Source organism: Schistocerca serialis, chromosome 4 (genome assembly GCF_023864345.2).
Source record: "Schistocerca serialis cubense isolate TAMUIC-IGC-003099 chromosome 4, iqSchSeri2.2, whole genome shotgun sequence".
Classification (NCBI taxonomy): domain Eukaryota; kingdom Metazoa; phylum Arthropoda; class Insecta; order Orthoptera; family Acrididae; genus Schistocerca; species Schistocerca serialis.
Window position 1 is genome coordinate 587137241 of NC_064641.1, and position 17714 is coordinate 587154954.

Sequence of the window (17714 nt, forward strand, 5' to 3'; positions counted from 1 at the left end):
AAGCCCCAGGAATTTCATAGTTTCAACAAATGGAAGAACAACAGGCCCAAGATGGCGGGAGAAACCACTAGCGTTGCCAGAAATTTACACAGATGGTTTTGTCAGAGGAAAAGCGAAAGCCATTGTCGATGCTCCAGGAGTAAAGATGATCAGGGCATCACTGAAGACGCCACTCAGTGAGACACGTCCATAGAAAACTGCAATAGATGGCAAAATCATCAACACAAAGGGAGCCAGAGATGCCTGACAGGAGACACGCCATTGTAGGGTTAATGGAGATAGCAAACAGGACGACACTCAGGGCGGAACCCTGAAACACACTGTTTTCCTGGATGAAGGTGTCCGACAAGGCAGAACCCACAAGCACCTTGTATACCTGATCTTTTAAAAATGCTTGAAGGGAACAGGGCAGGCGGCCACCAAAACCCCACGTGTAAAGAGTATGGAGGGTACCAGTTCTCCAGCAGGTGTCTTAGGCCTTCTCAAAATCGAAAAACACGGCCAGCCTGGGATTTCCACAGAAAATCATTCATGACATGGGTAGATAAAGTAATGAGATGGTCAACTGATGAACGCCAACCTCTACATCCACACTGTGCATTTGTCAGTAAATTGCGAGACTCAAGCCACCAGTACCAGCTGGGCATGAATCACACGTTCCGTCACCTTGCAAACGTAGCTGGTAAGAGAAAAGGGGCAGTAGCTAGAAGGAAGGTTTTTGTCCTTACTGGGCTTAGGTATGGTTATGACGGTGGCATCACACCAGCACCCGGGAAATGTGCCCTCTGCCCAGATGCAGTTGTACACATTAAGCAGAAAGTGCTTGCCCGCAAGAGAAAGGTACTGCAACATCTGAATGTGGATGGTGCCTGGCCCTAGGATGGAGGATTGGGATGAACTGAGAGCTTGATCTAGCTCTCCCTCATAGTAAAGGCGGCACTGTAGCACTCACGATTTGGAGAGGAGAAGGGTATCGTCCGAGCCTCCTCCTCTCGTTTCCAATGGAGGAAGGCAGGGTGATAGAGGGAAGAGCTTGAAACTTCTGCAAAATGGTGGCCCAAGGTATTTGAGATAGCAATAGGGTCCACAATAACTCAACTGCTATTGCCAGGCCGGAAATTGGGGATTGAATCTCGGCCCCAGAGAGCTGTCGGAGGTTGGCCCATACGACAAAGGAAGGGATGGAACTGTTAAAAGAGCTAGTGAATGAAATTAACCTAGCTCTTTTGCTATCCTGAAGAGCACGATAACATTTTCCACGCATTTGTTTATAATGAATGCAGTTGGCTGTCATAGGATGACAGTTGAAAATGCAGAGAGCACCTCTGCATGAGCGAATTGCGTCACAGCGTGCCTTAGTTCACCAAGGGTCTGCGACACGACGAGGTAAAGAGGAAGTGTGAGGAATGGAATGTTCTGCAACAGTAAGGATAATGTTTGTGAGATATTCCACCTGGGCATCACAACTGGGGAAATCTTGTTCTTCAAAGGTCGCCAAGGAGGAGTAAAGCTGCCAGTCAGTCTTAGTAAGCTACCACTTGGGCGTGCACGTGGATGGAGTATGAGTCAGCAAACGGATAGCACATAGTAAATGGGCATTCAAGTAGGCATCAGAAAGAACAGATCACTCAAGACAATGGGCAAGCTGGGCAGAGCAGAAGGATAGGTCCAAATGGGAATAGGTGTGCGATCAGTCGTAAAGGAAAGTGGGTGCTCCAATGTTAAGGCAGAAGAGGCTAAGTTGGTTAAGAACGTCAGCCAATAGGGCACCACTCTGACAGGTCCTGGGAGAACCCAAAGTGGATGATGCACATGAAACTCACCGAGTAGCAAACATGGGGGAGGCAGCTGTCCAACAAGCTGAAGGAAGTCTGCCCTGGTGATATCGAATGACGGAAGGACATAAGGACATAAACAGTACAGAGGAAAAAAGTCAGGTGGGGAAGGAAAAGTCGAACTGCAACAGCTTGAAGATGGGTAGTCAGGGAGATGGAATGCCGACCTCAGGGGGAAGTTCAAAACAAATCAGTAAGTCATGTGAAAGCTCAAAGGGGTTGTGAGGGCGCAATTTCGTTTCCTGAAGGCAGCGTATAAGGGGATGCTGTGAAGCTAAAAGCAGCTGAAAATCCTCTTTGTGGTACCAAAGGCCATGAATGTTTCTCTGTAGGACAGCCATGATGAGAAAGAGGTGTAGGTGTATCAACTCAGCAGCTGCCGATTGACAGCTGGTGTAAAGTCGCTACTACAGGGCACAGAAGCAGAAGGAACCTGCTCCATAGGGTGCACAGAAGCATCAGCTTGCTTGTGCAGTTGGCCTGTGGAGTCCAACACTGAAAAACGGTTGGTGGTGCGCACCGGCGATACAGATGATGGCCGGACTAATGCACCACGGGGAGACACTGTCTAAGAGGACCTTTCAGTCAGCGAAGGAGAACATAGTTTGCCTTTGGTGGATTTCTTTGAGCCTTTCCGCTTAGAGGAAGACTCGGCTGTTTGGCTGGAAGGATGGAGGAAGTCTTGACAGGAGTTCTCCTTATGTCATTTCCAGATCACTGGTTGTTTAGTTGGTGGCTTGGCCCCTTGAGGCGAGAGTTTGACAGTTTGTTGCACAGGTGGACAGAGGGGATGGTGATGCTACCGTGACACTGGGCGATTTCACAACCTCAGAGGTGAATTTGAGGTCACATGTCTGTGTGGTCACATTCTTCATGGACCGAGGGGTAACAGGAACACAACTATAGGTGCCAGAGGGGAGAACACAGGGTTTGTGACTAGTCAGTAGCTTGCGAGCTATTGTGTAATTCACTTTTTCCTTTATACGGATTTCTTTGACAGCTCGCTCATCAAGAGACACAGGAAAATCCTCAGAGGAGGCGGCATGGCCGCCATTGCAGTCGATACAGCGGGGAGGAGGAGATGGACAATGGCCCTAGTGTGCATCCCTACCACATGTTGGTGTCCATAAGACGTTCTAGTGTGGTTGAAACGATGACACTGGTAGCAGCGCATCGAGTCTGGAATGCACAGCCGGACTGTGATAATTTAATAGCATCTTTGACGGCAGCACCACTCTATCAAAGGTGAGGAAATGAGTGAGGGTGGTCACTAAGGAGGAATCTACCATTTTCATTACACAAAGGACAGATATGACACCCTGTTTAGAGAGGAAAGACTGGATTTCAGCCTCAGTTAGACCATCGAGCAGCCTTGTGTAAATTACACCACCGGAAGAATTCAAAGTTCTATGGGCCTCGACACGAACAGGGTAGCCATGGAGAAGCAAGGTAGCAAGCAGTTTTTCTGCTTGAGAATCAGTAGCAGTCTCCAAAAGTAAAGTGCCATTCTGTAAACGAGAGCAGAATTTCACAGGGCCGGCAATTGCATTAACACCTTTCTCAATAATAAAGGGATTGACCCTGGTGAAGGACTGACCATCTTCAGTAAGTGAGACCACGAGGAACCGTGGTGCAGTGGGAATGGTCTTGAAATCATTAGCCTCATTACGTTTACGTTTCATAGATTTATATTGGGAAGATGAGTGACTCACTGCGAGAAAATCCCCCATGACTGCCAGTGTCTCCAATGACACGCTCCTTCCAAGTGGGGGCTCCCTTCACAAGGGAGCGCACCTGCCTTAGGTGATTGTTAACACCTCAGGTCACACCACCCGAGCACCTGACAGAGGAACCAATCGGCAATTTGAGGTTGCAGCTGAGGCAATCACCCCTCCCTGGGCCTGGCCTGTACGAGGGGATATGGGCGAACCCTACCCGTCAAGCCACGACTGGGAATTACACGTTACCCAGTTGCCTGTTATGTGTCGGATGCATGTGCCAGCCTTCAGGACTGCACAGGGAGGAAGACAAAAAAAGAGGGACCTAAAACGCAAAAGTGGAGGAACAAGAGGAGTAGGGAAACAAAGAAAGGAAAAGAGAGCGAAAAACAAAGGCGAGACTGTTCATACCTCAGCGACAGACAATGCAGAACATTCCCAATAACATCTCAGACATGTTCCCCAAGGCAGGGAAAAAAGAATAGCAAGAGGATAGACATGCAGCACAGAAGAGAAAAAATTCTGCAAAGGCTGGGGCCCCATGGTAGCCAAGCACGAACCTACCAAAGAGTGATGAGCCCCCTGGGGGGAAGGGGAGGGGGGGGGGGGGGTTGACAACTGTGACGCCAAATGAAAGGATAGTCTGAACAAAAAATAGAGTACCATGCTTTCTTTGCAAATGGAAATGTAAAATAATTTTTTGTTTTATAATTTACTAAAGTTGGCTCCACTCCTATATAAGGTACGATATTTGGATGACACGAAGTACCATTAGCTCGTGTTTTGTGCAGATCATTACTGACTTTTTTGCAGAAGGATAATTTGGAAAATCTATTTCTACAGGAAGATGTTTCATTATTGGAATACACATGACTTGACTGATACAGCCTGTGGAGTCGTAGCCAGTTCACTAATGGCAGCTCACAATCCTTGGCACAGAGGTAAGACTGCATTAGTGCAGCCAAACCACCTTGTAACAGGCAGCATTAATAATCTTTAGCTATGCTGGTACTGCACACCTGGAAACTTGGTGTTTTAATTCAGTTGAGATTGCATGAAACAGTACTATAAAGGTGTCCAAGACCTGTAAGTAGAGCACTGCGAGGGTATTTAATGTTTTCAGATCTTTGACCCTAGAAAGGTGTAGTGGTGGCAACTTTGTCCACTTCTTGTCAAAAGTGAGCTCCAGAAGCCCTCACAACTACCTTGAAACTGAGAACTATGTGGCTCATTGGAAGTACCGATTGGCCGATAAAGTTGTAAGAATGATTAGGCAACATCCATAGTTTATAAATGGTAGATTTTTCCTCATTCCTCCAACCACCTTATCACCACCTGCAACTAACACATGTCTGTTGCAGTGCTGAAAGGGAGGCAGAAAACAGAAAATAACATTTGTAATACTTAAAACTGATCCTTGAGTGTCTCCCATTCTCTTACTCATACGTACTTCATAAAGTGTCACCATCTTGATACCTGAAAAATTATATCAAAAGAAAGGACTATAAGAGTACTGGAAGTGTGGGAAATTGTTTCTCGGACCCCTTTTTGTGTAACTGTGTGGGGATGTTCTGCTTCCTAAGTGTTATATACATGTAAGATGCCGGTATGAATTACTGTTTCCAGCAATAGTAAGTTATCAATAGTAAGTGATAGCTCCTGAACAACACTGAAAGTAATTGAGTAGCTTCCTGATTCTAAGAAATCCAGATGTTGACTGCACATTCCACGGCCTTGACCAGAAGCACAATGAACATTCCTTAGCTATCTACGAAGAAACTGTTACAGTCTCATTTCTTAGATGCTGCAACACACTGCATGGATTTCATTGCATCTAGCAGTATTCTTGTGAGCCTCAAATGCCAAAATCAGAGTCCTGTGCAGGGGAAGGCCAGTTACATCCCTCAGTGTTGTTGGAAAAAAAAATTTCACCTGTCTTCCTCCAGTAGTACTCAACTGGAGTGGAAGATTGGTACCTGTGTTTCTATTGTACAGACTAGAAAAAAGAAGAGAACACTGTCAATATGTTATCAGGAGTTGTTTTATTACAGCCCTGTCTGAGGACATAGTTATTGGCAACCTGGCACCTTCCTTTTCTGGCCTTATCCTGTGTATCACAGGATTGGCATATTGTTCTGGATGTGGTAATGTTAGTGACAGAGGGTGGCTGAATGCCATTCCTATCATGTCCCCCCTTGGGACAGAATGTGTGTACCTCATCAAAGTAAGAGAACATCTTTGAATCAAGTAACTGAGGCAGTACATGAGTACCAGCCCAGTATTCATCTGACCAGATGTGGGAAACTGCTTAAAACCCACATCTAGACCTTTGTTTTCAATCCATCAGTAGGATTTGATATGGGGAAAATGCGCTTTTATGTTTGATAGAAACACCCCTATACGATTCCAATACTTTCTTGGAGCTAATGCAGCATTTTAACAAGTCTAAAACCACCTGTTCTGACCACCTTTTGCTCCATCTGATTGTTCTTTGTGCTCTTGCGACCTGAAATTCTACGTCATCCTAGGCAAGTTGTTAGCTTTTAAATAGCCACAGACCTGTGTGCCTGCCAATAATTGCCAGGTCCACAGAAGCTCAGGTGAATACATTCACAGCACAACACTGTTCCTACTGCCCTGTGTCCACGGTGTGGTGCATGTTTCAAGCAGCCACTCACCTCGATGACAATGCATTTGGACACTACATCCACCCAGCGTAAAAACAAACATTACTAATCTGACCAGGCAACTTGTTTCCGCTGGCTGGTGCAATCTCAATGACCCACGTCCACTGTAAATTTAATTGACAATGTTGTTGGGTCAGTATAGGAAAAATAGGGATTGTATGCAGTGAAACCCCATGTTCAACAATGTCCACCAGTAATGTTCACTCTCAGATCTGTCATAGATCGCCACCTATCCTGCTTTATAGAGCAGGCCACTCTCCAACCACAATGTTCCTTGACAAAATATTGACATCCAACAACTTTTTGTTTATTCTTGGTTTCACTGACATTCAACCCTTTCCACATACACCCCACAACAGCACATGAACAGCACAGCCACCTCCATCACTTCTGAAAAGCTTGTTCTCAGGTGCAGGTGTCATAACAATTTGCTTTTTGTCAAATTTGCTTATGTCTGCGGATTTCCCCAGTTGTGGCCTGCATCATTACTAGCATGATTCCCCTGCTCAACAATATATTTTCCTTCCTGTGTCATGTGACCACAACACCAGGCAGCATTCTATGTCACTGTGGGAAACTGTGTTCTCATTCACTGGTGTAGATACTGCCAGAAAATCTAAATTGATGTCACCCTTTTGCAGAATAGTGTGAAGCACCAACAAACCTGTTCTGCAAACTGGACAATGACTTCTTTAGTCCTCTGCTCAAATTCCAGTTGCGTATTTGCAGCTTGGCCCTTGATGATGTCCCGCACATCCTTTCTATTCATTGTCTGCCAGTCATACAACCTGAAAGGAATCACAATAAAATTAAAATAGTATGATACAATATGGGAATTGAAGGGCTATATACAAGAAAGTGTACAGTTGGTGTCAGTTACATCTACTGAAACACATTATATGCAATTCCAACTAAAACAGGGATGAAAACTGCCAGCAAAGAAATTTTTTTTCTTAAAACTCCTGATTCAAAGCACTCAGAAAATTAAACGTCACATTCACATATCATAAACACACAAATCTGTGTGAAAATAGCAACACTAAGAAGGAAACAGATGAAATTAACTTAATACCCCAAGAATCTAGTATTGTATGAATCCCCTACATGATGCCATCAGGGACTAAATTTTGGAGCACACAAAAACACAGAGAGCCTGGGTATATTCCTTTGAACATCCCTCCTCATGGCTTGTATGCTAGTCCACTAGACATCAATTATAATTGATGGATGCCAAACCACGTTACAGAGATGTAGCATGGGTAACTTTTCAGATGGACTTGGATACCAGAAAAGCAGGATCAAACAATTCCTGTATATCCCATCCTACATATGATAGCACATGATACTTCTGAAATATCTCTTATGGAGCTGCATGAGGAAAGAACATCACCTCAGACTAAAGCCTCCCTGATATAAGGTTTCTGTTGATATGACAAAACATACGAGGCAAAACTGCACATTGCATCCAACACACCCAAAACTATCATTCCTGGTGTTCATTATGCTGTTCATCAATGAAGGTTGTCAGACTTCAGTCATCACAGAAATAGTTTTTAAATAACAGCTATCACTGTATGACAGGCTGATGATGTTCTTGCCTGAAAATGCTACATTTTGCCACTCAGAGAAGCAGTGCCACAGCAACAAATATAGATGTCTATTGCTATTTGAAATTCTCTATAGAAATGTTAGGAAACGAAATGGTCAAAATGTGCAGAAGAATAGGAGGTGGTTTATTCCACCAGACAAAACAAGAGTACAGAAGAGAGTGAACAAAATCTTAATTCTTTTTTCCCCTATTGAAAGCTGTAATTACAGCAGAGGAGAGAGAGATCCAAAATTGTTTTATTTATAAAATCATTTGGGTTTCTTAATTTCTTAAAAGAATCGGGAGGAGGGGGGGGGGGGGCGGTGGAGGAGGAGGAGGAGGAGGAGGAGGAGGAAGAGAAGAAAACAGTTACAGTTTTCAGATCACATTGTTGACCACAAAATGTAAATCAATGACTGGATGGACAAGGCAACTAATTAATTTGTGACCTGGTATATTGTGAAATTCACAACAGAAGAACAAGAATACTTACTTATCAAGAGGACCTGTTATAATACCGAAAAACATCAGTAACTGATCACCTGCCAGCCCCCTTAAGGGGAGTACATATGCCCCATACCTACACTGTTAAAACTGCAATGTTAATGACCCATTATTCCAGAAACTGACAGATAGAGACCTGAAATTTTTCGGAAGTATTGCATAACATACTTGCATGTCCAAAGGAACTTTCAATAATACTTATGAACAACACAGGCACTGCAATATCATATTTATCTGGCAGACACTGGGCAAGCAACTTTGCAGTAAAGTGTCTACCCTGTATGGAAGTATACGTAATGAATGTACGAGAGTGCAGGCTGACGACATATGGAAGTTGGGGTCTGGAGGTGAGTCGTGCTCGGATAGCCTAATGACAAGGCGACCACATTCATGGTTAGAGGGAAATGCAGTTTTGAGCTCCAGCCCAGCACAAATTTTCATTGTCATCATTCAATTATGAAGCTGATTGTTGTCATTATTCGCAAATGTGAATATGTGTCATGTATAAGTTTTCATTTCTGCAAGCATATTTTCTTGATATGCAGGTCCAAATGACATTACTGAAAGACTCATTCAAGTTTTGGGTTCAACCATGGAGACACTCGGAAAGAAGATCATGATGAGCTAAATCTCTATACACTGGTTTAATAGCTCCCATCACTGCAGATGGTATGCTGTTTTTGTGCCTAAATCATTCCTCTGTACCTTTGCCTGAGCTTAACAGTACTTGTGCCGTCAATCGGCACCCAGTGGACAAAGAACATGTTAGGTGGTACGATCAGTCCATGACCTGTGGAAGAACGTAGGTCATATGTTGTATCTTATTGCTGTTGCATAATAATGTTGGAGTTAATGTTTTTAGCTGCATATATTCCATTAGGATTTAGAGTTTATCTATTACCTTTACAACACAACACTTAGAAAGCACTAAATGTATATGGAATACTGCCACTTCTTTTTACATAGTGCATCCAACCTCATAACATGAACATAAAATGATGGAATAAATAGCTGAAAACCATAGCCTTCTAGATTGAATACTTCCAAAGATAGAGATAATTATGTAAACCAAGGCAGAACAACAGGATTTTATTACATTTGTACTAATACATCTACATCTACCTACACTCCTCAAGCCACCATGCAGTGCATAGCAGAGGGTACCCTATACAATTTCTAGTCACTTCACTTCCTGTTCCACTCGCAAATAGAGCAAGGGAAAAAATGACTACCCATCTACCTCCATGTAAGCCCTAATTTTTCGTATCTTATCTTTGTGGTCCCTACGCATAATGTTGTTGGTTAACAGCAGAACTGTGGGGCAGTCAGTTTCCAAAGCTGGTTCTCTAAATTTTCTCAATAGTGTATCTCAAAATGAATGTCTCCTTCTCTTCAGGGATTTCCATCCGAGATCCCAAAGCATCTCCGTAACGCTTATGTGTTGTTCAAACCTACCAGTAATAAATCTAGCAGTCCGCCTTGTAATTGCTTCAATGTCTTTCTTCAATCTGGCCTGCTATGTATCCCAAAAACTTGAGCAGCACTCAAGAATAGGTGCGCCAGTGTCCTATATGCAGTTTCCATTAAAGGTGAATCCTCTTTTCTAAAATTCTCTCAATAAATTGAAATCGATCATTCGCCTTCCCTACCACAGTTCTCACACGCTCATTCCATTTCGTATCGCTTTCAATGTTATGCCCAGATATTTAAATGACTTGGCTGTGTCAAGTAGGACACTAGCACTACTGTATCCAGAAATAAAAGGTTCGTTCTTCCTACTCATCCTCGTTAACTTACATTTTTTCACATTTAGAGCTAGCTACCATTCATTACACCAACTAGAAATTTTGTCCAAGATGTCTTATCTTTCTACAGAACACTCAACTTCGATATCTTACAGTACACCACATCAGAGAACAGCAGTGGTCCTATCACACTTCCCTGGGGCACTCCTGACAATGTTCTTGAGTCTGATGAATACCCACCATCAAGGACAATGTACTGGGTTGTATTACCTAAAATGTCTCCGAGCCACTCACATATCTGTGAACTTATTCCGTATGCTCATACCTTCGTAAACAGCCTACAATAGAGCACTTTGACAAATGCCTTCAAGAAATCTAGAAACATGACATCTGCCTGTTGCCCTTCATCCATAGTTCACAGTACATGTGAGAAAACAGCAAGCTGAGGTTCGCATGAGCGGTGCTTTCCAAAACCTTGCTGATTTGTCAGCATAAGTCTCAAGAAAGTTTATTATATTTGAACTGAGCATATGTTCAAACGACTCTGCAGCAAATGGAAGTTAAGGATATTGATCTGTAAGTTTGGGGATCTGCTGTTCTACTCTTCTTATACAGGGTATAAATTTTAACTTGACAAACCAGAATAACTCGAAAAATAAGCTTCACATGAAAAAATATGTAGAATCCAAAGTTAATTATTTTCGAGGGGGGCATCTGCTGGTGCTAAAATTAGCCCACCACCCCAGACCCTGGGGATGGAGCGGGAGGCAACTTTAAAATTTCAAATGGGAACCCCCATTTTTTATTGCAGAATCAGATTCTACATAAAAAACTATGTACATTTTGTTTTTAAACATTTGTTTTGATTCTTGGTAGTTGGTGCTGTAATACAAGAAGATTCTTGGTAGTTGGTGCTGCAATTCAAGAAAATCCATGTTCTTATTTTTGGGTAGAAAATGGTTATGGATAAATAAAATAAATAATTACATTAAATTAAAATAAAATCAAAATAATGAAATTAAATAAATAATTTAAAGTTGTGTGGCCTCATGACCACGAAACAAACAAAACTTATCCGAATCTGCAGAAAAAAATTAATATTTGGGTCAGCATTTGTAAAACTAATTTCTCTCTCCCAAACCACATCCTATGGGGAGAGAGGAAGAGTTTTAGTTTTAGCGAATCAAAATTTACGAAGTAAATAAGTATTTTTTATTTATCTGTAACCATTTTCCATGCAAAAATAAGAACATGGATTTTCTTGAATTACAGCACCAACTACCAAGAATCAAAACAAATGTTTAAGACAAGCACCAGCAGATGTCCCCCTCGAAAATAATCAACTTTGGATTCAACACATTTTTTCGTGTGAAGCTCATTTTTCGAGTTATTCTGGTTTGTCAACATAAATTTTACACACTGTATACTGGAGTCACTTGCACTTTTTTCTAGTCACTTGAGACTTTGTTCTGGGTGAGAGATTCATGATAAACAATGGCTAAGTAAGGGGCTAATGCTGTAGAGTACTCAGTAAAATCAAATTGGGACTCCATTCAGACCTGGTGATTTATTTGCTTTCAAATCAGCAAGTTGTTTCTCTACACAAGGGATACTTATTCCTATGACGCCCATATGGGAATCTGTCCAATGATGGTGAATAATTTCTTGAACATGAATTAATTCTGAAGTGATAAATTTTACACCTCCAATTGAAATTATCTGACAAATTACACATCAAACTGTTCAGGACAGATCAAATATTATTAAGATTTGACAACGGGAAAACGTCACTTTCAGACCAGTTGTACCATACTTAGCCCCCCTTAACACGAAATGACCGAGCATTAAAAATACTGGAAAACAATTTCAGTGAGCCAGTAAGTGTGATTCCTTTGCATGTAAATGAAAATTTAATGAGCATCTAGAAGGAAGTATTTAAGGCATTGGTGAAGAATGGTAATTTAAGGAAGAGTTTCCCAATTCTGCCCCTAGCATAGACATTTTTTTTAAAAAACAACTGATGCGTTCTCTGGAGCAATGATTTACCTCAAATATGTCGACATCGAGGTACAGAGCATCATCAAACTTTTCAAATAGTATTTTTATTGCTCAACCAGTCCACGGGTATACTGCCAGTTCAGTGTCCAACGGGCACAATATTTTGGCGATCAGATATGTCACCATCGTCAGGTGCGCTGACGAACTGAGCTCCGAAGTGTGGGCGGCCGATTTAAATCCCCTCCCCCCCGCAGGTGGCTCTCTTCGCTGTCCGCGCCGGCGGTCACGAAGACGTGGGCATCAGAATCTGTCATAGCGTCGATGTGCTTGCTAAGTCCGCCCTGGTCGCCAGTTCGTACTTCTTGCTGAGAGTCTTCTTAATTACATTCAATGCCGGGTCCCAAGCCTTGCTGAGATTGTAGCCGCAATCTCGGTTGATAAGATCTTCCCTGGTGCGAATTTTGATAGCCTCCCTTATAACACTGTCCCAATATTTAGAGGTCTGAGCCAGGATCTTGGTACGCTCATAATACATCTCGTGTTTCTCGGACAAACAGTGCTCTGCTACCGCCGACTTATTTGGATATTTGGATATTTCAGTCGAGTGTGCCTTTGATGTTCTTGGCAACGATCTTCGATGGTGCGTACTGTTTGTCCGATATAAGTCTTCCCACACTCACAGAGAATTTGGTATATGCCGGCCTTCCTCAAACCGAGGTCATCTTTCACACTTCCCACTAATGCCCGTGTTTTATTGGGCGGGCAGAAGACGGTTTTAACTCGGCGTTTCTTTAATATAGGGCCGATTTTCCCCAATAGTGCGCCATTGTACAGAATAAAGGCAGTGGCTACCTCTTCTTCCATGACTTCATCCGGGAAGAAACAAGTAGGTTTCCAATTGGATGACGCCAAGGCTTCCTCCTCGAAGTACTCCATGTACAAATTCGCGACCGACAGCGAGAGTGGGCTGCCCATTGCGACTCCATCCATTTGCTCATAGTATTCCCCATTAAACAGAAAATACGTTGAGTTCAAGACATGACTAAAGAGTTCGGTGGTCTTCTCGTCAAATTTCTGCCCAATAAGCTTGACTGTCTCTCGTAGAGGCACCCTGGTGAATAGTGAAACCACGTCGAAGCGCACTATGATATCAGTGTCTTTCAGTCTGAAGTTGTCGAGATGTTTCACGAAATCCATGGAATTACGGATATGGTGAGGGCATTTACCTACATAGGGGCTAAGTAATTCAGCCAGATATTTTGCCAGCAAGTAAGTAGGTGCCCTAATGTCGCTGACAATCGGGCGCGTAGGTACCCCCCTTTTTGTGGACCTTAGGGAGTCCATAAAGTCTTGGTGGTACAGGTCCTTGAGGTGACAATTTCTTGGCGTCCCCCTCTGGTAGATCTGCGTCCATGAGTAGAGCCCTGGTCTTGTTCTCCACCTTCTTCGTGGGGTCAGCTTTGATCTTCCTATAGGAGTCGTCATCTAGCAGGCGCTGCATCTTCTCAATGTAGTCCTTATGGGAAAGAACAATAGTGGCATTGCCTTTGTCAGCAGGTAAGATAACAATCTCAGAGCACTCTCTTAGGTCCCAAATGGCCGCCCTCTCTCTACTGGTAATGTTAGTCTTCATAGATTTAGTTCTGGTCAGAGCCCGACATGTTTCCCCACGCACTTCTTCTGCTGCTTCAGGTGGTAATCGTGCTGCAACCTGTTCCACTGCTCTGAAAGTTGAGTCCCTTCTCCAGAACCGAAACCGCCTCATGAGACAGCTCCATGTGAATGAGATTGATGATCATCTTGCATGGTGCCTCCAGCGATGGTTTATCCGAGAGACGTGAGAATTTTGAAATCTGACGTCCAGTGGCCTTTTTATGTGCAGAATCGGCTGTCGTCCAGGTAACACTATCCACCCAGTCCCAGGTCCACGAATTAAACTGATTGACCAGTTTAAGATGAAGTTTAAATAGTTCCTGGGAGTGGTATTCAAGGCTGCAGTGAGTAAAGTGCACCCTCTCACGTACCAAGGCAAAGCTGGCCCATCTCTTAATTCTCTTGGCTGCTGCAGAATCGATGTAATGTGTGACCGTAGCAAAGTTCAGCACAATCTGCTCGGTACGAGATCTCTTCAGGAATGGAAGAGCACTCAGCAAATGGCATCCTCGGTAGCGCAGCTTGTTGAGTATCTTCATGCTGCAATACATCTCCTTCCCGTAAAGGTATATGATGTGATTCTTCAGTTTCTCCCGGTGTATTTGTTGCTCGAACAGTCCACAGGTATACTGCCGGTTCATAGTGTCCAACGAGCACAATATTTCGGCGATCAGACATGTCGCCATCGTCAGGTGTGCTTATGAACTGAACTCCTAAGGGCGGACAGCCGATTTAAATCCTCTCCCCCCGCGGTCCACTCTCTTCGCCGTACACGCCCGCGCGCTGGCGGTCGCGAAGACGTGGGCGTTTGAATCTGTCATAGTGTCGGTGTGCTTGCTACGTCCGCCCTGGTCGCCAGTTCATACTTCTTGCTGAGAGTCTTCTTAATTACATTCAATGCCGGGTCTCAAGCCTTGCTGAGATTTTAGCCACAATCTTGGTTGGTAAGATCTTCCCTGGTGCGAATTTAGATAGCCTCCCTTATAACACTGTCCCAATATTTAGAGGTCTGAATTTACATTGAATGTAATGAAGACGACTCTCATCGACGCTACGACAGATTCTGATGCCCACATCTTCACAACTGCAGACGTGCAGATGCCAATGGCGAAGAGAGCGGCCCGCAGGGGGAGGGGATTTAAATTGGCTGTCCGCCTTAGGAGCTCAGTTTGTCAGCGCACCATATGATGGCGACATGTCTAATCGCCGAAATATTGTGTCCGTTTGACACTATGAACCAGCAGTATACCCATGAAATGTTCGAGCAACAAATACGCTGGGAGAAACTGAAAAAAAAAAAAAACCGTATTTTTATTCATTTCAGACCCCCCCACATGGACTACCTTTCAGTCAAACGTAAATGAAATATTGTGGTTTCAGAATATGTTACGTGATGGAATGATTTGGATTTCAGTTACACAGTTGTTCCAGGAGATTGGGAAGGATAGATTGCTTTTAGTCACACAATACAAGGAGGCATTGAGCTGCAGATGGGGGGAGGTGGGGGGGCGGGGGCGAAAAAGGAAGAAAAGGAAAATGAAATGATCATATGGCTTCACTGGCTGAGAGACCCCATTTGTTGTTTGATAGCCTAATACAAGTCTTTTTATTTAACACCACTCCATTGACTAGTTGTTGTTGTGGTCTTCAGTCCGGAGACTGGTTTGATGCAGCTCTCCATGCTACTCTATCCTGTGCAAGCTTCTTCATCTCCCAGTACCTACTGCAACCTACATCCTTCTGAATCTGCTTAGTGTATTCATCTCTTGGTCTCCCTCTACGATTTTTACCCTCCACGCTACCCTCCAATACTAAATTGGTGATCCCTTGATGCCTCAGAACATGTCCTACCAACCGATCCCTTCTTCTGTTCAAGTTGTGCCACAAACTCCTCTTCTCCTCAATTTTATTCAACACCTCCTCATTAGTTATGTGATCTACCCATCTAATCTTCAGCATTCTTCTGTAGCACCACATTTCGAAAGCTTCTATTCTCTTCTTGTCTAAACTATTTATCGTCCATGTTTCACTTCCATACATGGCTACACTCCATACAAATACTTTCAGAAACGACTTCCTGACACTTAAATCTATACTCGATGTTAACAAATTTCTCTTCTTCAGAAACGCTTTCCTTGCCATTGCCAGTCTACATTTTATATCCTCTCTACTTCGACCATCATCAGTTATTTTGCTCCCCAAATAGAAAAACTCCTTTACTACTTTTAAGTGCCTCATTCCCTAATCTAATTCCCACAGCATCACCAGACTTAATTCGACTACATTCCATTATCCTTGTTTTGGTTTTGTTGATGTTCATCTTATATCCTCCTCTCAAGACGCTATCCATTCCGTTCAACTGCTCTTCCAAGTCCTTTGCTGTCTCTGACAGAATTACAATGTCATCGGCGAACCTCAAAATTTTTCTTTCTTCTCCATGAATTTTAATACCTACTCCGAATTTTTCTTTTGTTTCCTTTACCGCTTGCTCAATATACAGATCGAATAACATCGGGGATAGGATACAACCCTGTTTAACTCCCTTCCCAACCACTGCTTCCCTTTCATGCCCCTCGACTCTTATAACTGCCATCTGGTTTCTGTACAAATTGTAAATAGCCTTTTGCTCCCTGTATTTTACCCCTGCCACCTTTAGAATTTGAAAGAAGAGTATTCCAGTCAACATTGTCAAAAACTTTCTCTAAATCTACAAATGCTAGAAACGTAGGTTTGCCTTTCCTTAATCTTTCTTCTAAGGTAAGTCGTATGGTCAGCATTGCCTCACATGTTCCAGTATTTCTACGGAAACCAAACTGATCTTCCCCGAGGTCGGCTTCTACTAGTTTTTCCATTCGTCTGTAAAGAATTCGTGTTAGTATTTTGCAGCTGTGGCTTATTAAACTGATAGTTCGGTAATTTTCACATCTGTCAACACCTGCTTTCTTTGGGATTGGAATTATTATATTCTTCTTGAAGTCTGAGGGTTTTTCGCCTGTTTCATACATATTGCTCACCAGATGGTAGAGTTTTGTCAGGACTGGCTCTCCCAAGGCCGTCAGTAGTTGTAATGGAATGTTGTCTACTCCAGGGGCCTTGTTTCGACTCGGTTCTTTCAGTGCACTGTCAAACTCTTCACACAGTATCGTATCTCCCATTTCATCTTCATCTACATCCTCTTCCATTTCCATAATATTGTCCTGAAGTACATCACCCTTGTATAAACCCTCTATATACTCCTTCCACCTTTCTGCCTTCCCTTCTTTTCTTAGAACTGGGTTGCCATCTGAGTTCTTGATATTCATACAAGTGGTTCTCTTCTCTCCAAAGGTCTCTTTAATTTTCCTGTAGGCAGTATCTATCTTACCCCTAGTGAGGTAAGCCTCTACATCCTTACATTTGTCCTCTAGCCATCCCCGCTTAGCCATTTTGCACTTCCATTGTATTGCATTACATTGACTAGTGTACTGATGAAAATGAGACCCAACTATGAGAATGCTAAAAATATTGAGCTACTGGGAAAAGTCCTTCACCCTTATCTCTGCTTGCTCAGGTTTTCACCATGCCCATCTGTGACTCAATGCTTCCTCTACTTGGTGAGTAGCAATTTATCCTTCCCAATTATTATTCCATCCTGGATCTTCCCCTGTTTGACACATATAACTGAATTATCACTGAAGTAATATCAGTATATTTGTGTAAATTGTGTTTTCAGCTTCAACTTAACATCTACCGAACAGCGGTGTCTTAAACAACAGATACCTGCTAAAATCAAGTGGCAACATAATCAGAAAGATAAAATGAAAGTAAAGATGCTAACTGCCAAAATAGGTGATTGTTGAAATTTCCATATAACAAATACAATAGAGTAGGAAGTTCCTGCAATTCATGGGTGACAGTGGTAGAATTAAGATACACAGGAATTTTTAATTCTTGATTTGGCACCACTAGCAGAGAAGATAACAAAAATTGTTGCTCAATTGATGGCA

At 43.0% G+C, this 17714-nt stretch overlaps 1 protein-coding gene across 3 annotated transcripts in view; it reads right to left on the reverse strand.

Moving 5' to 3' along the window:
• Positions 1-17714, reverse strand: part of LOC126475336 (eukaryotic translation initiation factor 5B) — a 425184-nt gene that overhangs the window by 263523 nt on the left and 143947 nt on the right. For all 3 annotated transcript variants that reach the window (XM_050103135.1, XM_050103136.1, XM_050103134.1), the window contains exon 12: positions 6905-7028. In XM_050103135.1, coding sequence (XP_049959092.1) covers positions 6905-7028 — 124 coding nt within the window. The remainder of the gene's footprint in view (positions 1-6904; positions 7029-17714) is intronic.